This window comes from Pelodiscus sinensis, chromosome 20, assembly GCF_052426305.1.
Source record: "Pelodiscus sinensis isolate ZL-2025 chromosome 20, ASM5242630v1, whole genome shotgun sequence".
In the NCBI taxonomy this organism is placed as follows: Eukaryota; Metazoa; Chordata; order Testudines; family Trionychidae; genus Pelodiscus; species Pelodiscus sinensis.
Window position 1 is genome coordinate 11,907,013 of NC_143071.1, and position 22,771 is coordinate 11,929,783.

Sequence of the window (22,771 nt, forward strand, 5' to 3'; positions counted from 1 at the left end):
AGTTTTCATAATCTCCACTTCTTATGCAAACTAGAAATGCAGAAAGCACAAAAATATAGATTGACTCAAGGAGTAGGGGATGTTTTTGATCTATTCTTAGACTGTTCTAGTCTGTTTGCTCATTTTTTCACATGAACAGCTATTAGGAATTTAAGTGGCACCCTTCCTTCTGAGTCAGTACTAAACCAGTCCCAGCATGGTGCTAGAACAGCGATGGTAACCAAAAATAGGGTGTGGGTGGCATGAGTGTCCCTCCTTCACCTCAGTGGGCTGCAGCAACCTGTGGTCCACTGGGTTTCCTCCTGTGGCTCTGCGGCCTCCCTGTCTGCCCCTGCCTCTCATGCACCGGGGCGCTGGAGCCCCGCAATTCCTACCCCTTCCCTTCCCAGCATTTTTGGAGGGTGCAAATCACCTGGCTCACACTCCATCCATGCTCCTCCCCCTCTCAGAGCTTGAACAGTTACAAACAGCTGATTCATGGCATTCCAGCTCTGGGAGGGAGGGGAAGGAAGGGGGGAAGAGTGCAAATCAGGTGATTCGTGCACTCCAAAAGTGCTGGGAGGGAGGGGAAGAGTAGGAAGTATGGTTCTCTGGTGCCTCAGTGTGCAAGCGGCATGTGGGTGAGGGGGACAAATCGGTGGTCTGTGCTCCACAGGTAGATCCTCAGTGGATCATATGCAGTCTGTGGGCTCCAGGGTGCCCACCACTGTGTTAGAGGATAGTGTGGGGGGTGCGGGAGGGATTTCTAACGATTTATAATACGGGATCTAGACAATGTATGGTTATTAAAGATTCCATGTCACCTTTTGCAAGTGTAAGTAGTATTACTCTTTTCCAAATTCTAACTTTGGTAATAACACTGCCCATCTGAACTCTTTGCACACTTTTGATTATATACTTTCAGTATTGGCAACCCTTGACATTTTATGACAAGTCTCATGATATCTGGCATTTTCTGAACACACCAGAATCTCAGCTTTTTTATTTTAGAACTGGTTTTTAGTCTTCGTAATTATTAATAAACTTTTGAAAATGTGACCCTCTAAAGATGCAAATAGTCAATAAAAATACAGGCAGTTCCTGGGTTACATGGATCCGACTTACATCGGATCCCTACTTACAAACGGGGTGAGGCAACCCTGCACTAGCTGCTTCCCCCCAGCAGACCAGGGAGACGTGGAGAGGCTTTTCTCAGCAGACACCTCAGCTTGAGAATAAAGGACTGAGGGAAGTGAGGTGTGGGAGAATAAAACTGAGCTCTGGAGAAATGTTTGGCTAGAGTTTCCCCTACAATATGTGCCAGTTCCGACTTACATACAAATTCAACTTAAGAACAAACCTACAGTCCCTATCTTGTATGTAACCCGGGGAATTCCTGTAATCAAATGTGTTATTTTTAAAAATCCTATGATCTAAGTCAATCTCATGATTTCTATGAACTGACTTATGATTTTTGAAAGCTTTGGGGTTTATAATACTGTGTGATTCTAATCCTAAATTGTTGTGCAGTATTCCTTTGCTCTGTTGCAGCTGTTTTTTCCCATTGCAAAGGTGACCATTGTGTACTCAGAACAGTATTCTGAGGTCTTAAGAAATATTTATAAAATGTGTGGAGACAGTTGAATAGAAGTGCAAAGCAAAGTATTAATACTATTTTGTTACTATTTTTATTTTATTATACAGGTGTAGAAAAAGGACAGCATCCAACTGCAATCAGAAAAAAGCTAAAGTGAACTTCATTATTGCCTATTTATACTAATCAAACTTATTTTTTTCCTCCTATGAAAAGGTTTAGCATAATGAAAGAATAAAGACTGAAATTTAGATGGTGGCATAGAGAGTACGGTTATTAAGTTTTCAGATGATACCAAGCTGGGAGGGGTTGCAACTGTCTTGGAGGATCAAATGATCTGGACAAACTGGAGAAATGGTCTGAGGTAAATAGGATGACGTTTAATAAAGACAAATGCAAAGTGCTCCACTTAGGAAGGAACAATCAGTTCGCACATACAGAATGGAAAGCCACTGTCTAGGAAGGAGTACTGCTGAAAGATCTACGGCAGTGTTTCTCAACCTTTTTTTTTATAAATTACGCCTTTAAAAAATATAAGTACCCCCAGTACCTACAGTTTTCAGACACACCATATTTTTTCTACCATTGCAACACATTTGTTTAAAAAACTTAATTGTAGCTGGGCGGGCGATGAAATTTTTGGGTGTAAAAATTACAAAAATAATAAAGCGCTGTAAAACTTAAAACAATAATTTAGTTTTCTCCAAATTTCAGTCGTGTTGATGTACCCCCCAGACTTCTCTCAAGTACCTCTAAGGGTACTGTACCACTGGTTGAGAAACACTCATCTAGGGGTAATAGTGGATCACAAGCTAAATATGAGTCAACAGTGTGACACTTGCAATAAAAGCAAACATGATTCTGGGATGCGTTAACAGGAATTTTGTGAGCAAGACACGTGAAGTCATTTTTTCTTTCTACTCTGCACTGATTAGGCCTCAATTGGAGCATTGTGTCCAATTCTGGGCACCACATTTCAAGGAAGATGTGGAGAAATTGGAGAAGGTCCAGAGAAGAGCAACAAAAATGATTAAAGGTCTAGAAAACATGAGCTGTGAGGCAAGGCTGAAGGAATTGGGCTTCTTTAGTTTCGAAAAGAGAAGACTAAGGGGATATGATAGCTGTTTTCAGATATCTAAAAGGGTATCACAGAGAGGAGGGGGGGAAATTGTTCTCCTTGGCCTCTGATGATAGGACAAGAAGCAATGGGCTTTAAACTGCAACAAGGAAGGTTTAGGTTGGACATTAACCACCCTGACAGGAAGTTCCTAAACACTGGAATAAATTGCCTAAGGAGGTTGTGGAATCCCCACCACTGGATATATTTAAGAGCCGATTAGACAGACATCTATCATGGATATTATAGACTGTGCTTGGTCCTGCCATGAGGGCAGGGGACAGGACTTGATCACTCAAGGTCCCTTCTAGTTCTAGTATTCTTGGATTCTATACATTAGATTTAAAAAATCACAACATATAACCAGTCATGGATTTTAAAATAGCCATTCTTCTACAAATGAATTTTACTATACAATTACAGAGGGAGACTGCTGAACTGGCATTAATTTACAAATTTCACAAGGTCAACCTGGGCTTGAATAAATATATTAAATATTGGTTAATGCACTACAAAGCCAATTTCCCCTGCTTTTGACATACACATTTTCCCTACAAAAGCTACGAATGGGACAAATCCAGCTTATTTAATTCGCTTCATTAACACAGGTTCTACAATTGACAGGTAACTGCTTTTGCTGTTATATATATTGGATTATTTTATTTCCACGCCAACTCATCTGATGAGGTGTTTTTTACCCATGAAAATTCATGATTCTATGTATATTTGTTAATCTCTAAAGTGCCAGAGGACTACTTGTTTTTAAAGTTACTGCCTAACACAACTACCCATCTGGAACATATCACCTGCACTTCACAATAAAATGTCAAAAAAATCATGTTGCAATATTTTTATATTGTAAATTCCTGTTGCTTTTTTATATCTTTCACTCATGTAATTTGCTTTCTTCTTAAACTCCTCACTCAGCTTTTCTGCATCTATGGCCCGGCGGGATGCATGAAGGAGTGGGGAAAGAAAAACATATTGCCACTTTGTATGGGCTTTTGCAAATCTTTTAACTCCAGAGCTGTGCTGTTCTTCATCCTGGCCATCCTAAAAGGAGGTGGGTTGAATTGAAGAGAGTGGAATCTCCATCCCTAGAGGTTTTAAAATCCAAGTTTGACAAAGCCCTGGCTGGGATGATTTAACAAATGGTCTGGTAGCATTTTATAGACTAACAAAACGTATAGATGGTATCATGAGTTTCTGTGGGCAAAGCCCACTTCTTCAGATGACCGGAGTTCCAGTCATTTGAAGAAGTGGGCTGTGCCCAGGAAAGCTCATGATACCATCTTATGTTTTGTTCGTCTATAAAATCCTACAGACCATTTGTTGTTTTTTAAGTTTATCCTGTACTAACTGGGCTACCCCCTGAAGCTTCTGGGATGGTTTAGGTGGGATTGGTCCTGCTTTTAGCAGCCGATTGGACTCCATGACCATCTGAGGTCTCTTCCAACAAACATTTGAACTATCTCATTACCAAGATAGTTTCCCCAATTATCACCTCTAATACCATTAACTCACAAACATCCCACTCTCCCTACCTCTAATATCATCAATTCACAGACACTTTACCTTCCTTCCTTCTCCCCCCCTGTATTCCCCTCCTGTTCTGCAATGTGATTTGTCCTTTTCATATTTGTTCATTTTTTTTAATTGTATCCTTTGGTATATATGGTTGTGACAATTTTCTTCCACTATTTGATCTGAGGAAGTGGGTCTGGCCCACAAAAGCTCATCATTTAATAAACCATCTTGTTAGTCTTTAAAGTGCTACATTGTCCTGCATTTTGCTTCCGCTACCCCAGACTAACACGGCTACATCTCTATCACTATTCTTCCAACCCTGTGATTCTATGTAAAGAGGAAAGTCAATACATTGCAGAACTGCGCACCAGAAAATCCAGGCTGCGGAAGGGGGAGGGGGAGCGTAAATAAGCAGAAATGGGAGAGAGTTTGCAGCCTGAGCGCCTAGCAGGGAGGGGTTTGCTAGGGAAGCCCCCCCGCGCTGAACTTTCCCCCTTCCACGTGATTTCCAGGAACTTCCAGCTGCTCCGCCTCTGCTTTGAGTTTCACTTTCCATCCCCAGCTGCCCGGGTCGTGGCAGGAGCCATGGCGGAGCTACTGCGGGCGCCGTCCTTGCCCTGCCTGGCCGGGCTGGAAGAGGAGCTGACCTGCTCCATCTGCCTGTGCCTCTTCGACAGCCCGGTCACCACGCCCTGCGGCCACAACTTCTGCGGGCCCTGCCTGGACGTCACCTGGAGCGGCCTCCAGCAGGGCTTCAGCTGCCCGCAGTGCCGGGCCAGCTTCCAGCGCCGGCCCGAGCTGCAGAAGAACACGGTGCTGTGCCGGGTGGTGGAGCAGTTCCAGAGCTCGCAGCCCGGCGAGCCGGCCGAGGAGAAGAAATGCCGGGAGGGGAGCGGCTCCGAGGTGCCCTGTGACAACTGCCTGGAGGCCGCGGCGGCCAAGACCTGCCTCACCTGCATGGCCTCCTTCTGCCACGAGCACCTGCGGCCCCACCAGGAGAGCCCGGCTTTCCGGGACCACGAGCTGCGCCTGCCCCTGCGCGACCTGCAGCAGCGCAAGTGCCAGCAGCACAACAAGCTGCTGGAGTTCTACTGCCCCGAGCACGCCACCTGCATCTGCTGCGTGTGCCTGGTCAGCCACAAGGCCTGTGCCACCAGCCCCGTGCAGGAGGCCAAGGCGGAGAAGGAGGTGAGGAGGGATGGGAGAGGAGGGGGATGCCTGGACAGAGGTGCTGATCAGCACTGGCCGGGACCCTTCTCTGGAACCTCTTGCATGGGACTCCTAGCAATGTTCCCTCTAATCTCTCCCATCCCTGTGCAGAATAATTTTGATGCGCACCCAGGCATGTGCATGCACCACCAGTAGAAACACGCAGTCTCGCTAGTGAGCACTCTGCTGATCAGCTGGGAGGCGTTGGGATCTCTCCTGAGTGACCCAGCTTACAGGGAACTCTGCCCCTGGGCTGTGTTTGCGCTGCTGTTCTCTGACTGCTCCCACCTACGGAACATCTGCCCTCTTTCTCAACCTATTTGATAATCAGAGAGCTCAGGGACTGGCCCCAGTCCATGGTCTGGCACTTGAGAGCACTGTCTTAGATCAGCATTTTTCAGCCAGGGGTCTAGGGTGGGGGGGAGCATGCTCTGAGCAGGATTCCAGGGGGCCACCAATCAGGGCAGGCATCAGACTTTCTGCTCTGCACCCCAGCAAGTTTAAAGCCCCATTGTGTGGAGCAGAAGCCTGGGACCCCAAGATCTACCAACTGGGTGCTGAAGTTGAAGTCTGAGCTATTCAGCTTTCGGGGTGCCCCCTGTGTTGTACTTGTCCTGCTTGTTATCCTCTATTGCCAGCCCTGGCTTTTATGTATTGAAAAATAGTTGTGGTGGTGCAGGTGGGCTGTGGAATTTGTATAGCTTGTTGGGGAGGGGTCAAAAAGAAGGTTGAGAATCCCTGTCTTAGAAGATGCACCATTCATCCTTCTCAAGATCCTGGACAGGCCTTAGGAACAGCAGATTGTGGTGATAGGGATTGCAGGCCCTAAAAGTACCATCAGGACCATACACAGACTTAAGGTGTGTCTAAACTACACCCCTCTGTCAGCAGAGGGATGTAAATTACACGTTTCGAAAGCACAAATGAAGTGGGGATTTAAATATCCCGCACTTCATTTGCATAATCGTGTCCTGGCGCAGTTTTGAACAAGCGCCATTTCGAAACGGAAACCGGGGTTTAAACGCAGTTTTTCCAAAACACCATGTCTAAACCGCGGTTTCAGTTTCGAAATGGCGCTTGTTCAAAACTGCGCCAGGACGCGATTATGCAAATGAAGCATGGGATTTTTAAATCCCCGCTTCATTTGCACTTTCGATGTGTCTAATTTATATCCTTCTGCCGACAGAGGGGTGTAGTTTAGACGTAGCCTTAGTGTCTAACAAAACTTCAGAGGTCTGGCTTTTAAGTTGCACTGCCTGTAAAATGCAGGACAATGTAGCACTTTAAAGACTAACAAGATGGTTTATTAGATGATGAGCTTTCGTGGGCCAGACCCACTTCCTCAGATCAAATAGTGGAAGAAAACAGTCACAACCATATATACCAAAGGATACAATTTAAAAAAATGAACACACATGAAAAGGACAAATCACATTGCAGAACAGAAGGGGGATGTGGGGGGGGGGGGGAGAAGGAAGGTGAATGCCAGTGAGTTAATGATATTAGAGGTGGGGAAGGGGAAATGTCTGTGAGTTAATAGTATTAGAGGTGATAATTGGGGAAGCTATCTTTGTAATGGGTAAGATGCCTGTAAAATCTCTCTCTCTTCCTGTTCCTTTTCTAAGAGAACAGCTTGTGACCATCAGGATACAAGCCAGGCTCTGGAGCACATGGGCACAGTGGGAGCTTTGTATATGTGTGAATCAACCTAGTAGCAAATGAGGCTTGGATTATTCAGGCTTTAGCTGTTATGGGGGAAGTGGCACCGCTTTCGAACTTGGCATAGGAGGCCTCCGTTATTCTTCAGTGCTAAGGATGCCTAAGGGGGACAGTCTAATCCCAAGCTTGTAGGGAGCTATGTTAACGTATTTTAGCTGCTGGATCTTTGCGAGCTGTATTAAGGGCTTTTGAGGAGCGGGAGGAAGCAAGCAGTGCCTCTTTATGGTGGGCCCCGTGCGGTTGGAGCAGCTCCCTGCCCAAGCTGCTCCAGCCCCTACCAATTAACCAACACTGATTCATTAAGGGTGAGGCTTACCAGTTAACCATTCACATCCCTAGTAATGATTGGGGTGGCCTCAATCTCATTCATAGGTTGCCCATCTTATAACAGCACTCCCGGACCCAGCATGAGTTAGGACTTGTGTTGGATTGTCTGGGGAAAAGGCCAAGGAGTGACTAAGTAAGAGAAGTGGTTGCAAGGGGGGGAACACAGCGACTCACCTTTCCTGACTGTTCTTCGAGATGCGGTGTTCACGTCCGTTCCAGTCAGGTGTGTACGTTCGCAGAAGCTAGAAGATTTTTTTTGCCTAGCAGCAGCTCTCGGGTCAGCTTAGACGACCCCTGGAGTGGCGCCAATATGGCACTCAAGATAGAGCCTTGCTGACTTGCCAACCCCCAAGTTCAGGGGTGGGCAAAAGGGTCTCTGTGGGCTGGATCCGGCCCTGATGCTCCTCCACCCTCAGGTCAATTAGGGCCTAGGGGCGGGAGAGCGTGCGAAGCCTCCTCCCACCCTGCTAGGAGCATGTTGCACTTTGAAGCACTGTGCACTTCTGGGGGGCGGGGGAGGGGAGGAGAGTGGAGGAGGCTTTGCACACTCCTCTGCCCCCGGGCCCTAACTGGCCTAGGGGCAGGGGAACGAGGGAAGTTTCCTCACTTCCTCGCCCCCAGACCAATCATTGTCTGGGGGTGGGAAACCTAGAAATATCTTGGCCCCACCCCTTCTGCTTGATGCCCCGCCCCTTCCTATATGTCCCAGGGCCACTTCAAAAATTTTCGAAAAATGATTGCCCATCCCTGCCCAAGTTCCTTCTTGCCAGCTCCTCCGATAGAGGGGAAGGAGGGTGGGCGCTGGAATGGACATGAGCAGCACGTCTTGAAGAACAATAGTTATAAAAGGTGAGTAACTGTTATTGCTTCTTCAAGTGCTTGTTCATGTGCATGCCAATCAGGTGACTCACAAGCATAAGCTTTTAGGAGGTGGGGGTCAGAGCTAGGGATGTAAGTGACTAGTTGTCTAGTCCCTTGACTAGTTGCTTCCCCGCCTTGCTGCCTCTATCAGAGCCAACAACGGGGGGAGTGGGAGCAGGAGCTGATCTGGCTTAAAAGCCAGTTCCCCCCAGCATTGTCTCTGTGCGGGAACAGGGCAGGCAGGGGTGTAGTGAGGACAGGGTGTGAGCTGAGAATAGCCGATTCCTGGCTCGCATCTACTCCCAAACACTGAGCCTCTGCTTTTTAAATGTGTTAAGAGCCTGCCAGCTTTTATACATTTAAAAATTAGAAGTGCAGTGGGGGCGAGGGGGAAGGAGAACTGACAGCTGGGGCAGATGAAAATAATTATTCTCCTTAACTTCTGAGGCTAGGACAAGAAGCAATGGGCTTCAATTGCAGCAAGGGAGCTTTAGGTTGGACATTAGAAAAAAAAACTTTGTAACTGCCAAGGTGGTTAAACACTGGAATAAATTGCCTAGGAAGGTTGTGGAATCTCCTTCAGTGGAGATTTTTAAGAGTAGTTTAGACAGACATCTGTTGGGGATGATTTAGATGGTGCTTGGTCTTGCTGTGAGGGCAGGGGACTGGATGCGATGAGCTCTTGAGGTTCCATTAAATTCCATGCTTGTATTCTATGATTCCACGAAATTTATGTGGGATTGCATGTGTGTTGCAACTCAGAAAACATGATGCTACATCAAAGATTTTTCATTGCTATCCCGATCCTGTACACAGATTCTTTTTCCTTCTACAGTTAAGGAACACTGGATTAAAAAAAAAAAAAGTGGAAAAAAGTCTGATTAAAACTATTTCATTTTGCTTTTCACTATTTATGTGGTGCATACTGGGAAGTGGTGCAGCTATCTGTGCTTTTAATGTGGGGTTTGATCTGTTTTCTTGCAGTCCCAGCTGAAGAACAAACTGACGGAGCTGTATAATCAAAGCGAAAAAGCTTCTCGAGCACTGGATGAAGTGAGAGTGCTTCAAAAACAAGCCAGTGTAAGCAGAGAGCCCTTCATTAAAATCATTCTGGGGTTGGGGTTTGACGGCCCCTGGGATCCTGGCTGTTTGGAGGTGGCTAATAAGATGCTGTAATAGTGAGATAAGATTGACATCCTGTGACATATTAAAATACAATCCAGGCTTGGTGAGCAGCTGGGTCACCCTACCCTGCAACCTTGGGTGCCTTATGTTACCTTGGTGAAGGAGCTCCTACCTGGGATGCTTGCAAACAGCCTTCCGGCACGCAAGCCATACCCTGAGTGTCTGTGTGCAACTGCAGCCTGCCAGCCACGCTGGGTTACACTCTGCCTGGCTCTCATCAGCCTTATGCTGCAGGGTGACCACAGCACATGCCCAGGGATGTTTGTTCTATGCTGCCCAGCCCTCTCCTTGCAGTACAACCTACATAAAGTCCATTATCTCTGTAATAGAAACTATGCACACAGCTGACACCCCATATGGTGTTTCCTCTACACTTCAATTGAAACACACTGGATTAAATAAAACAAGTGTACAAACTATAAAGACAGATTTCAAATCAGTACAAGTAATGAGGCATAAAAGTCAGAAATGGTTACAAGAAAAATTAAAAGCAAATGCAACTGGTGCCTAATTTAACAAATGGCTAAATTCAAAACAGTTTTCTCCACACATGCTTTCAGTAGTCCATTGGCTACTTTATTGTTCGGGTCCAGTGAACTGATGAATAGAATTGTATGGCAAAATCCTTGGGGTGCAGCCTGGGATAACTGTACCCCATAACTCTCCAGTATGGACTGCCACTATTAATGCTTTAGTAGAGCCCAGCAGCAAAACCCTTCAGGTGGTGTTACTATTCAGCCCAAAAACACTTGGAGCTCCATACCCAGCTAGATTGCTTGAATGCTTCTGGAGCCACAGAGAAAGGTACCAGGTGTTCCTCCGCCCAGCACTGTTCCTCAGAGGAGCAGAGCAAATTTATTGGTTCACCACTTCATCAGTGGAAAGTGGACATACACTAGCCTTTGTAAACCTGAGCCATTTACCAGGCAAATTACTGCAGATTTATTTCAGGCAGACTCACAGGTGAAGATAAACAGTAAAACAAGTGTAGTGGCTACAACAGACGGCTTTTAAATAAGAGACAAAAAGAGTAGTTACCAAAAGAAAATAAACATGCCATCTAAACTCTCAACCCTATTAGAGTGAACAACAGCTAGATTAAGTAGTCTTTCCTCACCCCCACTCAATATTACACTCCTTACTGTACAAGTTTGGCCCTTAAACCAGGGTCAGTCTCTGCTGTTGGAGTCTTAATTCTTCTCAGGGTATGTCTACACAGCAGGGCAAAACTCAAATTAAGCTACGCAACTTCAGCTATGTTAATTGCGTAGTTGAAGTCAAAATTGCTTACCTCGACCTTTTGGCACTGTCTACACAGAAGGAAGTCAATGGAAGAACACTCTTCCTTTGACTTCCCTTACTCCTAGTGAAATGAGGGTTACAGGAGTCAGAGTCAGAAGTCCTCCAGCTCGACATTATTTCAAAATAAAGGCTTGCTATGTAGATGCACTCTTTATTTCAGAATAACATCAGTTATTATGAAATAATGCTGCTGTGTAGACGTACCTTCAGTGTCCTTGTTGCTTGCCACATAGGTGGGGGCAGGAGAAAGGTGAAGCATGGTCCTTTGTCTTCTGTTCTGTGCCCTCAGTCCTATATGCTTGGAGAATACGAGTCCAGGCATGTCTGGGCATTGCTGAGTCCACAGGCAAAGTTGAGTAATATTCCGGGTGTGCCCTTAAGTAGTTAAAACATTGAATTGTGGCTCCCTTGAATTGTGGCTCCCTTCCTGGACAACGTCTGGTGATTTCCGTTCAGCACCTACCCAGGTGCTGGCTACCCTCTTGTCATTGTTTCTGGGGAACAAGTGTGCTTCCCAAATCCACAGCATATTTTAGGAACAACCTGATGATATATTCTTATACTTTATATGCATGAACGATAGACCTTAGACCTTTTTACATAGAAAAAATGACCCTCAGCAGATCATAACTTTTCCCTATCCCACACATGGCATGCTTTATATGCAATACCACAATTATATACAAAATGAGGAATATGGAGGTTACAGGGCACTCCCCCAAGTTATAGAGTTGCTGAGGGGTGGAGTGTGTGTTTGCTCCTTTTTCTAGTGCCAAGCCTCCTCTTAGAAACGTTTTTTCATCTGAGATTCAGGAGATGGAATTTGTGTGGAAGACTATTCTCTGCTGTTTTTTGTTATTTTTTGCCACCAATTTGAACTTCCTTTGTCTTCCCTTCCTGATTGATGACTGTTTACAGCATGGGTTCCCAAACTGAGGTGTATGAAGAAATTTCAGGGGGGGCGTGAGGCGACCCAGCCACACACACACCCGTCACTCCCATTCCCAAGTTTTGCTGCTATTTTTTTTGTGAGGGGGCAGCATGAGGGTTTCTCAAAAATCAAAAAGGGGGTGTGATGCTGAAAAGTTTGGGAACCACTGGTTTACAGCTTAAATGGCAGTTAAACAGAGGACACATTGCTTTGTTTAGGGCAGACCTAAGAACATAAGAACAGCCATACTGGATCAGACCAGTATCCTGTCTGCTGACAGTGGCCAATACTAAATGCCCCAGAGGGAGGGAACGCAACAGGTAATCCTCATGAAGTCGCTCCCCTGTTACCTACTTCCAGAGAAACAGAGTAGGGACACCATTCCTATCCAACCTGGCAAATAGCCATTGATAGACCAAACCTCCATGAATCCATCTAGCTCTCGTTTGAACCCTGTTAAAGTCCTAGACTTCACCACATCCTCTGGCAAGTGGGGTTGGCTGTGTGCTGAGTGAAGAAAACATTCCTTCTGTTTGTTTTAAACCTGCCGCCTATTAATTTAATTTGGTGACCCCTCGTTCTTATATTGTGGGAATAAGTAAATAACTTTTCCCTATTCAGTTTTTCTATACCAGTCATGATTTTATAGACCTCTATCATATCCCCCCTTAGTCTCCTCTTTTCTAAGATGAAAAGTCCAAGTCTTTTTAATCTTTCTTTATATGACAGACTAACTAACATGGCTACCCCTCTGAGACTTTTTTAGAAGCATGAAACCAGGGTACGGACACACTTCATAACTGAGTGGCTTTAATTTGATTTACCTTAGATTGCTGCAGACACTAGCTAAGGGTCCAGATGTATTGTGTCTCAGTGCAAGGTAACTACTGGAAAGCGACTAAAAAACCGTATTCACCCCATAATGAAGCCTTCTTGCAGAAAGTGAGGGTAACCAGCCAGCACAACCCGTGTCAGAGAAGTTGAGGGTGAGAGCACTATTTGTGCAGTCTCACAGACGAGTCAACAGGAGACTGTTTAAACCCCTCCATCCTTCTCTCCCACTGCCAGTAGGCAGTAGCATGCCTGTCACTGCCCTCTGAGAGCAATGTGTTTATTAGCTGTGCTGGCTGCCTGATAATGTCATGTCTACTATACAAAAGAGCAGGGGACTTCTTGCGGTTGTGCCCTATAATCTCATGAGAGCAGCGTAATGGCAAATGGTGACCTGTAGGCTCCAGATGTCTGGGAGAGCTGATGCTAGGGATGTGCTTCGCCCAGGTGGAGTCGGGGGAGAGGAAATGTAACTTATTTCAACTCATTATGGGTTTTTCCCTCTAACAAGTGGACCATGTAGCAAGAGCTTAGTTTGCTACTGTCTCCAAGCTAATGTAGCTGGTCTTTTAGACCAGGCAATAGCAGCTCCCAGTGTTAGATCAGTTGGTCCCAAATTCAATCCGTGCTGCTGACCAGCGAGCTACTGCATGTGAATACTCTACCAGATCAGACACATGATCAGCTCATCCCTTCCTAATAATGACTTTGCACCCTTGGAGGGCTAGTCTTGGGGGATCTGGAAGTGCTCACCAGATGATAGTTAATGGCGACTCACACAACCCCGGTGAGACTGGAGTTGTTATAAACTTTATCAAAAGGGTGAGCTAAATAAAGCATGGAAGTTTTGACTTCCTCAGGAAGGCAGACCAGGAAGTCTCGATCTAACCACAAGATGGCACAACCTGCCTTGTTTCACGACTAACGCTGAGTGACTCATTTTGATGGGTGAGGATGGAGGTGGGCTCAGTTTCCGCTCCCTTTGAAGTGAATAGCTGACTTTCCACTGATGTGAGGGGAAGGATAAGGCCCTCGGCAAGCCGGGCTGCCATGGGGGAAATGGAATGAAGATGGAGATATTTCACTAACGGTCTTACCCTGCAAATGGCCGCTTTGAAACCAGTGTCAATATGTTGGTGATTTAGGAAACAGCTGCCCGAAAGATGGATTTGCTGAGAAGTGAGTTCTTGGAAATTAAAGCTTTAATTGAAGAAGAAGAAAACCAGGCAATAAAGAAAGTGGAAGAAGAAGAAAAGCGAGTCAATGTTAAATACGATTATATCCATAGCGTCCTGGGAAAGAAGAAAAATGAAATTCAGATGGTCCGAGACCAGATTGAAATGGCGTTGACTGAAGATGATGATATTACATTTTTAAAGGTAGGTTCTGATGTCCGACTTTATTGAGCTCAGAAAGAGTCTTCCACAGGAGGCCTGTTCTAAGGTTTTTCCAGTCCGCTAACTGTACAGGAAGCCCCTGACTTACGACCACCCGAGCTCTGCCCCCCCACCCCCAACCATCTTCGTAAGTGTGGAAGGTAACGAAAACCCCAGCATACGTCCTTGGCCCGCATTTACGATGGTGCACTGCGCCTATCGTAAATGAGGCTTCGAGTTACGACGCCCCCGACTTGCGATGCTTCCCCAAGAACCAATCGTGTCACAAGTTGAGGGCCTCCTGTACCTAAAAAGAGTTTTTCTGTAAAGGTTGTATTAATAATTGCCATGTGAGTCCATTGAGTTAACTGTCCAGTGAGTACTCCGGGCTAATCTGCCCTTTAAATTGTTTGTTAGCACTGTTACTCTTGTTGTTGTCTGCATGATTGTTTTTGTTTTCTCCCTTTTTATAGGCCCGTTATCTTCCAGTTTATCTTTTTCTCACCGCATTTATCCACAGTTGCACCATATTGGCAGGGTCAGTTAACTAGAGAGGTAGCTATGGTGCAACTTAGGTTCGTTGCCATGGGCAGCAGGTGAAGGCCCAACTGGGGAAGGCAAGCTCCAGCCCCACCTCTTCTGCTTGAGGCCTCAGTCCTGGAGCCAAGCCCCGCCCACGCCACGTTGCTTTGCCGTGGCCCCACTCCTCCCCGGTGTGCCAAGCATAGACAGTTTTGGGAACGCTGTGCCTTCCCTTTCCTACATTACTGGCCGCCCATGTTCATTGCTGGGACACATCTCCAGTAGCTCTTCCTCAGTTTTAAGCTATCATGTAGCCTGTATGGATTATTGTCTCACTTTTTATTGGATTTTGTCATGTTCACATTGGTGTTTGAATATAACCTCCCTTCTCTTTCCTCATAAATTAACACACACAAGAAATAATGCACAATAATGACAATCCCGACTCTAATTTTTCCTGTAGTGATTTATGCCTGACTTCATGAACTCTGTATCTTATTACAGATAGCAGCGAAAGTGCAACCGACTTCAACCAAAGATGTTTTCATCCCCAGAAATGATCTAGACCAAAACTTGATACATACTATTTATCAGGGTGCCTTTTCCCTGAAAGAAATAGTGAAACGAACGGTGAATCAGCCTCAGGAGAAGAAAATGGAAGGTACCCTATCATTTGAGAGAAAATTGCCACTGTGGGTGGATGTTTTATTATTTTGAGAGCAAGTAGTGAAACTTCTTAAGTTTAAAATATTCAGACACAGACTCTTCTGGTGTGTTACCATTTTGTATAACTGTTGGTCAATAGAGCTGCTTCATAAACTGATGGAACCCTCCTTCTCAAATTTAAAAATGCTCGAAGTTAAATGCTCAGCATGTCTCGGAAAGAGAACTGATGTAGCAGTGTCTTGTTTAAAGCTTATCAACAGGTAGATGATGATTTATCTGGTTTGGTTTATCTACATCTGGTTAAACTTAAAGATGTTGTGATGCTTCCCTCTCTTGTTGCCTTTGACAGAATTCCAATAGAAAGTTATCTTCAATTTAGTTTTGACTCTTGCCCTGTGAGGTAAAATTCACCTCTAAGCTAGAGATGTAACATCCCATTTAATCAATTAACTGGTTACGTTTAACTGGTTAACTGATTTAGCAAGATCCCATAGGTGGGGGGTGCTGCTCCAGCCTGGCTTGAGCTGCCGCCTGGCTTCCCAATGCAGCCCATGGCATGGGTGAGGCTGGAGTAGCCCTTTCGCTGTGGTAAGTATCAGAGGGGTAGCCGTGTTAGTCTGAATCTGCAAAAGCGGCGAGGAGCCCTGTGGCACCTTATAGACTAACAGAAGGGTTGGAGCATAAGCTTTCATGGGCAAAGACCCACTTGGTCAGATGTATCTGACCAAGTGGGTCTTTGCCCATGAAAGCTTATGCTCCAACCCTTCTGTTAGTCTATAAGGTGCCACAGGGCTCCTCGCCGCTTTTACCTGTGGTAACTGGTACTTGGGAGCTGTCTAACTGATAACCTCACTGGGTGACACTTTTCAGGTAAACTGGTTACCCGTTCACATCTCTGTTCTGAGCAATTGGCATATGTGCAGAGAATTAAAAATGTGAAATAAATGGAATTTGCTTTGTCGGTATATCGGTAGGTGGGTTTGTCAGTGTTCCTAGCACCTTGGGATGTGTCTCATCTGTTGTTGCAGCCTTAGCACAGAACATTATTTTCCTTCTGTACTCCTTTGCATCTGTAGAGTCATGCTGTAGAGAGCAGACATTTGGTCGTTTGATACATGGACTTAGACTGGGGAATTGGGTTTGAGTGGAGATCCTGGAGTCAAGATGATGAATGTGACATGCATGTTTGTGAATTCTGCAGCACTGATGGAAAAGTGGATTATCCTCATTAGGCTTTCTAGTTTATTGGTTCCTTAGCTGCAAGTCAGACGTGCTGAATGGGACCGATAGCCCTCTTTTCAGATCAAAAGTGTTAGGCTGTACTTTTTGCCTAAAATTGAGTTAAGTGCATTCTTGAAGTGTGTGGCAGAGAGTCAGGTTTTATACCCTCTTTGTAGAGGTCAAGTTATTCCCTTGGGACTCCCCTTGATCACTGTACCCCAGTAACTAGAAAGACCAGACTAGGCTTGGCTCTTTAACTTCAAGTTCAGGCATATAAAAGTCTGACAGTGACTTACAAGCAAAAGCATAAATAAAATTGAAAGGGAATAAATGTTTCTGGGATCAGACTTTTGTAAATACAGTTTAGTTGCAGGGCTCAGCTATATCTCTAGGGAGAGGCAAATCTCCGAGTGGGGATGATTTTTGAACTATAGTTCACGGAGGTGAAACTGGTCGACTTCTCTAGAACAATAAATCCATCTAGTTGAAATGGTCTGAACCTCTAAAATAAGATGGTTCAAGTGCCTGTTTTTAGGGGGTTGTGCCATTTCAAGTAGATTTTTTTTTTAAATCCAGATTCAGGTTGGAACTCTATCATCCAGAACTCTCTCATCCAGAAACATCCGTCGTCCGGAATGATTGTAGTCAGACCGATGTCCATTTTTCGTGAGTGTGGGTAAATTTCCCATAGCCCCATAAAGTTTGTGTACAGTCACCAGTCCTAGCTCTCAGTGTCCTGTGCTGTTATTTAGCTCTAATTTACCCCTAAATGTCTTCTAAAAGCGCAGTATGCAGTGGAAATGTAGGTAATGCTGCAGAAAACACTGACCTCCTGTGCTCCGGAAAACTCTCTCGTTCGGAACTGGTCTGGTCCCGAGGGTGCTGGATGAGAGATGTTCAACCTATAGTTTAAACTGAGATACTTTTCCAGTGTAGACAAGACCTTTGCACTGCATTGGAAAGTGAAGTGAGCTCTGGCTTGGTTTACAAAGTATCGAAAGAGGCTGTGCTATCTTCATTGTGTCTAGAGCCAGCTCTTTTGTTGAGGCATACAAGCTAGTGGAACAGAAAGAGCTGCTAATAGATACATATTGATCTTTGAAACAGTTGTACTTACTGATACAAATATCCCTAACCGCAGTGGTCAGTCCAGACCAGGTGTGGAGGAGAAGGGTGAGTCCACAATGCCTTCACCTCCTATCACAGCTATTTAAATCTTACTCCTTCTAACTCTATTTTTAAATGTGTTTTTTATGGAATACCTGCAAAGTAGTGGTACTGATCACTGTACCTCAGTAACTGGAAAGACTTTTTTTTTTTTTTTTTTTTTTTTTTTGCAGTACCTTGTGTCAGATGTAGGAAGATGACAACATTGTTATGAGCTTTATTTTTATAATCTTGTGCACTGTTATTCATCAGTGTTACAGAAGACTGGGAGCTGTATTGTGTCAGGTGTTGCGCATACAGTGACAGCAAGTCTTTGCTGCAAAGAGCTTACATTGTAACAGAGAAAGAGGAAAAGAGTCTCCCCGAAGTCCACTACTGCCTTTGTTATTGCCAGGCTAGTTCATGGTTTGCATCGATAGAAATGCAAACCCTGATTTACAGATGCAGAAAGATGAAGTGTTTGTAGAGTCGGGAACTTAAGATAGTCCCATTAAGCTGAGCGAAAAGTGTTTGTAGGACTAGGGTTTTCATTGAACTCCCAGCTCTGCACTAGGCTTGGTCATATATCTCCTGATTCCCAGCCAGATATCTTTACCCCCAGACTGTGCTGCCTCTTGCTGTACCTTGTTGCAGCAATACAACGTGAAATGATGGTGTATGTGACTTTCATTGCAGCAAATCCACAGTGGAAGCCTAAAGCTTTTCAAGCAACTCTTCCCAATAAACTCCCAGCGTCTGGAAAAAAAGCTGCTGGATCACGTAAGTTAACAATGTGGCCCTCAAACCCCAAATGCTGCTCATTTTGTTTTTCCATTAGCCGTCAGTGCAGTAGCAGCAGCTGCTAGAGCAAATCGGTGGCTACCAAGGGCACCGTCAACTTGAAAATTCCATCTCCATTTCAAAACATTGTCTGAAACCATAGAAGACTGGAACTGGAAGCCCAGAGAAATTTATTCCCCCAGCCGTGTGCTTGGTTAGATTCTCCACCCAGTGATGTCAGATGGTCAGTGCATGTGGCTGTTGGTGGCTCATCTTGTCTCTTGTGCTGGTGTGATGACATCCCTCCCAACAGGACAGTGTCAAGAACACTCCTCCTTTTTCTCAGGCTCTGCCAGAGGGCATGTACCTGTAATGGTTGCTGCAAAAAGCAGGCCTGCTTTGTTGCTCCTTCACCCACCCAAAAGGCTTCCTTCCCCCCTACATTTCTGCATGGAAGCTGGAAGAAAAATGTTACAAATAAAAATGAATAACTTGAAGAGCTCTTAATTCACGGGTGCGCTTTTGAGAAGAGAGTTAATTTTACAGGGTTTAAGTTGACGGTATTCCTCTAATGTAACGTTGGTATGGGACTGGCACATAACATCTGCAGGGGGTTGCCCTTGGAGAAGACATTCTTGGTGTGTAATCTGTTCCCCCCCCCCCCAAGAATTTAGGCCTAGTCTGCACTAACCCCCACCATCTAGCTAATCTACTAATAGCGTAGCTGAAGTCAACATACTTACTGTGGCGTCTTTTGTGCGGTAAGGTCGACGGGAGCTGCTCTCCCATTGACGCTGGCAACTCTTGGAATACCAGCATCGATGGGACAGCACTCGGAGATCAATCTGTCACATCTAAACCGAAACAGTAAATTGACAGCCGGTGGATCGATTTGTTGTGGTGTTGATCCACAGCATAGTGGAGACAAGCCCCCAGGGCAGAGGTGAATAAAAGGGCCTTCGTGAGTTGGTTGATTCGGCCTGCGGAGGACCTGCCACTGCCCTGTCCACAGGCCAATTAGGGTCTGGGGGCGGGGGAAAGCGCATGACGTTTCCTCCGCCCTGCCAAGAGCGCATGGCACTTCAAGAGACTTTGAACGCTCTCCGCACCCCTACGCCTGGGGGCAAGGGAGAGCGCACAAAGTTGCCCCCACCCTGAGAGGAGCGCATGGCTCTTAAAAGCACCATGCACCTGGTAGGGCAAGAGGAGGCTTCGTGCGCTCCCCTGCCCCCCAAGCCCTGGTTGGCCTGGGGGCAGAAGAGGGAGCGCACAAAGTCTCCTCCCACTACCAGAGGCATGGGTGTGTAGGGGAAACCTCTGGGGGTGGGGCAAAGGCACTCCCTCACCCCCAGACCAATCCTGGTCTGTGGGTGAGAACGCAGGGAAGTATCCTGGCCCCGCCCCTTCCTCTTGATGCCCCACCCCTGAGGCCCCGCCCCTTCCAGGGCAACCCAGGCCCACTTCAGCCCCCAGCAAAAAATGATTGCCCACCCCTGCCCTAGGGTGTGGCATTACTGATGGGATTTGGAATAATCACCACTCTGCTGCAGGCAGCTAGTTCTTCATGTGAAATGCCCGACAGTTCTGGAGGGATGACAGGGTCCTGCTATGGGCCTCCGTGCTGCTGTCTGGTGCCCAGAGGGTGCTGCCTTATAATCCAGCCCCTGATCCTCTGACGTGCAGAGTTCTTTCTGCAGGGTGCAAACCCAGTGGGAGCGGGGTGCACCTGGCCCCCTCTCAATGTCAGGTGCCTCATAGGTGCCAAGCAGACACCTAGTGAGGAGGCCGGCTGGTCTGTGGTCAGCAGCACTGCGGCCTGTGTCCGTGCGGCTGGAAAAGGTTCTGAAGCAAAGCAAGGTTTTTCCTTTGCCTTTCGGTTCTGTGACTGCTGCTCCAGCTCTTCCACTGTAACAGTGCAAAGGGCCGAAGTCTCCATCATGCTTGCCATAAATGTCTGTTTCTTGACTGTCGCGTGTAATGCGTCCTGCTCTATAAGCTGTTCACGTTCTGTCTTTTCCCTTCACAAGATGCTCCAAAAATAAGCAAAGCGCCTCAGATGCCTCAAGAACTGAGTCAGGATGCAGACACCAGTGAGTGATGAATTGTTCATTATTACTGTTGCTCTTTCTCCTATTGGGGGTCCAATTCTGCCAGGGGATGAGGGGAGAGTAGGCAGGAGAGACTCTTGAGGCTTTGCCTTGGGTCCCATAGATAAAGTGCCCCACACAGGCACTTTTGGACTGCTGTTTCTCACCTTGACGTTTTTCAGTCTGATTTGGGACGGTTTCCCCCATTCCATTGGTTTAACACATCGACCGCCAATCATGAAGAAATGACCTATGGTTCCTACAGAGAGATTCATCTGTGGCTAGTGCCCCTGAAGAGAGCAAACCAAGCGGATAGCTATTTTGGCTGTCGCTGCAAGAAGTGCGGTACTGGTCTTGCGTTAGCTGTGCAGTAGTGATTTGGGAGCCACTGGTTCTGTCCTGCAAGTGACTGACACCTGATCTTCCGTTGGTTTCTATGGGAGTGCTGTCCCTAGCGCATGTGCAGAATGAGGCCCTATATGGTCAGAGCTGAAATGACTGGTAGCCTGTGCTTCAGCCTCTTGGTAAAGTAAGCAACCGAGTTCACGCAGTGTGGGTGTGTACTGTTTAGTTTCCAATCTGGCAAAATCTGCATAGGACCGCAATGTGCTAACACTGCAGCTGTTGTTAGCTGCTGTCATTCCACTGGCTTCACTAGCTCTAACCCTGTGGCAGCTTTGTCCTGGTCTATCAGTGCCTGATGTTGTAAAAATGCTAAAAGAGCCGGCCTTACGCTGACTAATACAGACCTTTACACTTTTACAGGGGAAAAAAGAAAACCTTCTAAATCTGGTAAGTTCACACCTTCAAGAGACTTTTTTTGGGGGGGGAGGGGGAATTATAAGGGTGTGTCTAGACTACATGGCTCTGTCGACGGAGCCATGTAAAGTAGTTTACCCAATATAGTCAATGAAGCGGGGATTTAAATAATCCCCACTTCATTAAAATAAAAATGGCCACCGCACTGTGCTGACAATCAGCTGATCCGGCACAGCACGGCAGTCTAGATGCGAATTGGTCGACAAGGGAAGCCTTTGTCGACTGCTCTGTTATGCCTCGTGAATGCCCAGGGTTATGAGTTCAATCCTTTAGGGGGCCATTTAGAGATCTGGGGCAAATCTGTCAGGGATGGTGCTTGGTCCTGCCCTGAGGGCAGGGGTCTAGACTTGATGACCTCTCAAGGTCTCTTCCAGTTCTATGAGATAGGTATATCTCCATAAAATGGGAACCTGGGTGACTTAGGAAACTAGGCAATAGGCTGTGGAGACACTGGACCTCTGTCACAATTTCAAATCTGGCCAAGCTCAAGAGTGACTTGCGTGAAATACATTTGAGGAAGCCTCACCCATGATACTTATGCAGCAGCCACTATGGGCTGACTCTACAGAGATGTCCCAGAATATAAACTCAGCTCTCGCCCATTGAGCTGGTACCTGCAGAAAAGAGAAATGTCTCTTGATGGGGCAGGGCATGGGATGCCTGGCCTAGCATGACCATGCCCTATAAGTTCTGTGGCAAACAGAACTCCACTCATCTGCTCTTTAATGCTGCCCCTGGAATTTCTCCAGGTTTTCCTGTAAGGGCTTCTGGTTTTATATGTTCTGTTCCATTAATCTGGGTTTGATAGATTTATCTTTGGGACATTATTGGATTACATTTAAGGAATCTGTATGAACTCTGTGCCTTTCCCAATGACAAATCAAGCAACATGCCATTGTGGTGTCTCTCTCCCATAATTACAGCGTCAAACCCTGCAAGTCCAGGTGCAACATCTCTCGAAAGCTTTTTAACAAAATCAAGAGAGGAGCTCCTGCAGTGTGAGTAACCTGACGTGTTCTGTTTGAAAATGACATGGTTGTGTTAGACTTCAGTGGTACTATGTGACTCCCTCCTTTCTGGATCTTTGCACCACCGTGGCTTTATTAATGTACTGAACTTGCCTGTTAAGTGATATAGAATGAGGAGGGTTACTAGAAAAAGCGTGAGGCTTCTAACAGCTAGAATAGTGGACCTGTCGGTTTCATTCTCTTTTGGCATTATTGTGACGCTAAGTTTAATTGTGGTCCACCCACTGATAGCTCTGGCAGATTGGGATTGCCGTTCTAAGTGAGTTTGTTGGGGTCTGATCTAAACATTCAACTCCATGGGGGGGAGAGGGTGGATTCACTGAGAGTTAATGGCATTTACACTCCAAAGTCATTTTAAAAATGAGACTTGGGCTCAGAAAAGGGACTAAGGGAGGCATTAGTCTGGAAGATAGCAATGGCAATAATGGCTCAGTCCCATGGCCTGTCAAAGTCAGTAGCCTTTCTGCAGCGGTGGCCAGCACCAGATGCTTCAGAAGAAAGCCCTCAGTGGGTAAATATGGGATCACTTCCCCCTTCTCTCCAG

General features: G+C 46.0%; 1 protein-coding gene across 3 annotated transcripts in view; it reads left to right on the top strand.

The window, feature by feature from the left end:
* The first annotated feature begins 4,706 nt into the window (after window positions 1-4,706).
* TRIM25 (tripartite motif containing 25) overlaps window positions 4,707-22,771 on the top strand; it is a 30,224-nt gene continuing 12,159 nt past the window's right edge. The window contains exons 1-9 of one of the 3 annotated variants that reach the window (XM_089771829.1): window positions 4,707-5,405; window positions 9,318-9,413; window positions 13,728-13,961; window positions 14,985-15,141; window positions 16,944-17,039; window positions 18,210-18,293; window positions 20,321-20,383; window positions 21,146-21,172; window positions 22,123-22,197. In XM_089771829.1, the coding sequence (XP_089627955.1) occupies window positions 4,803-5,405; window positions 9,318-9,413; window positions 13,728-13,961; window positions 14,985-15,141; window positions 16,944-17,039; window positions 18,210-18,293; window positions 20,321-20,383; window positions 21,146-21,172; window positions 22,123-22,197 (1,435 nt within the window). In that variant the 5' untranslated portion in view covers window positions 4,707-4,802. The remainder of the gene's footprint in view (window positions 5,406-9,317; window positions 9,414-13,727; window positions 13,962-14,984; window positions 15,142-16,943; window positions 17,040-18,209; window positions 18,294-20,320; window positions 20,384-21,145; window positions 21,173-22,122; window positions 22,198-22,771) is intronic. The other 2 variants (XM_089771830.1, XM_089771831.1) reach the window with 2 other exon arrangements.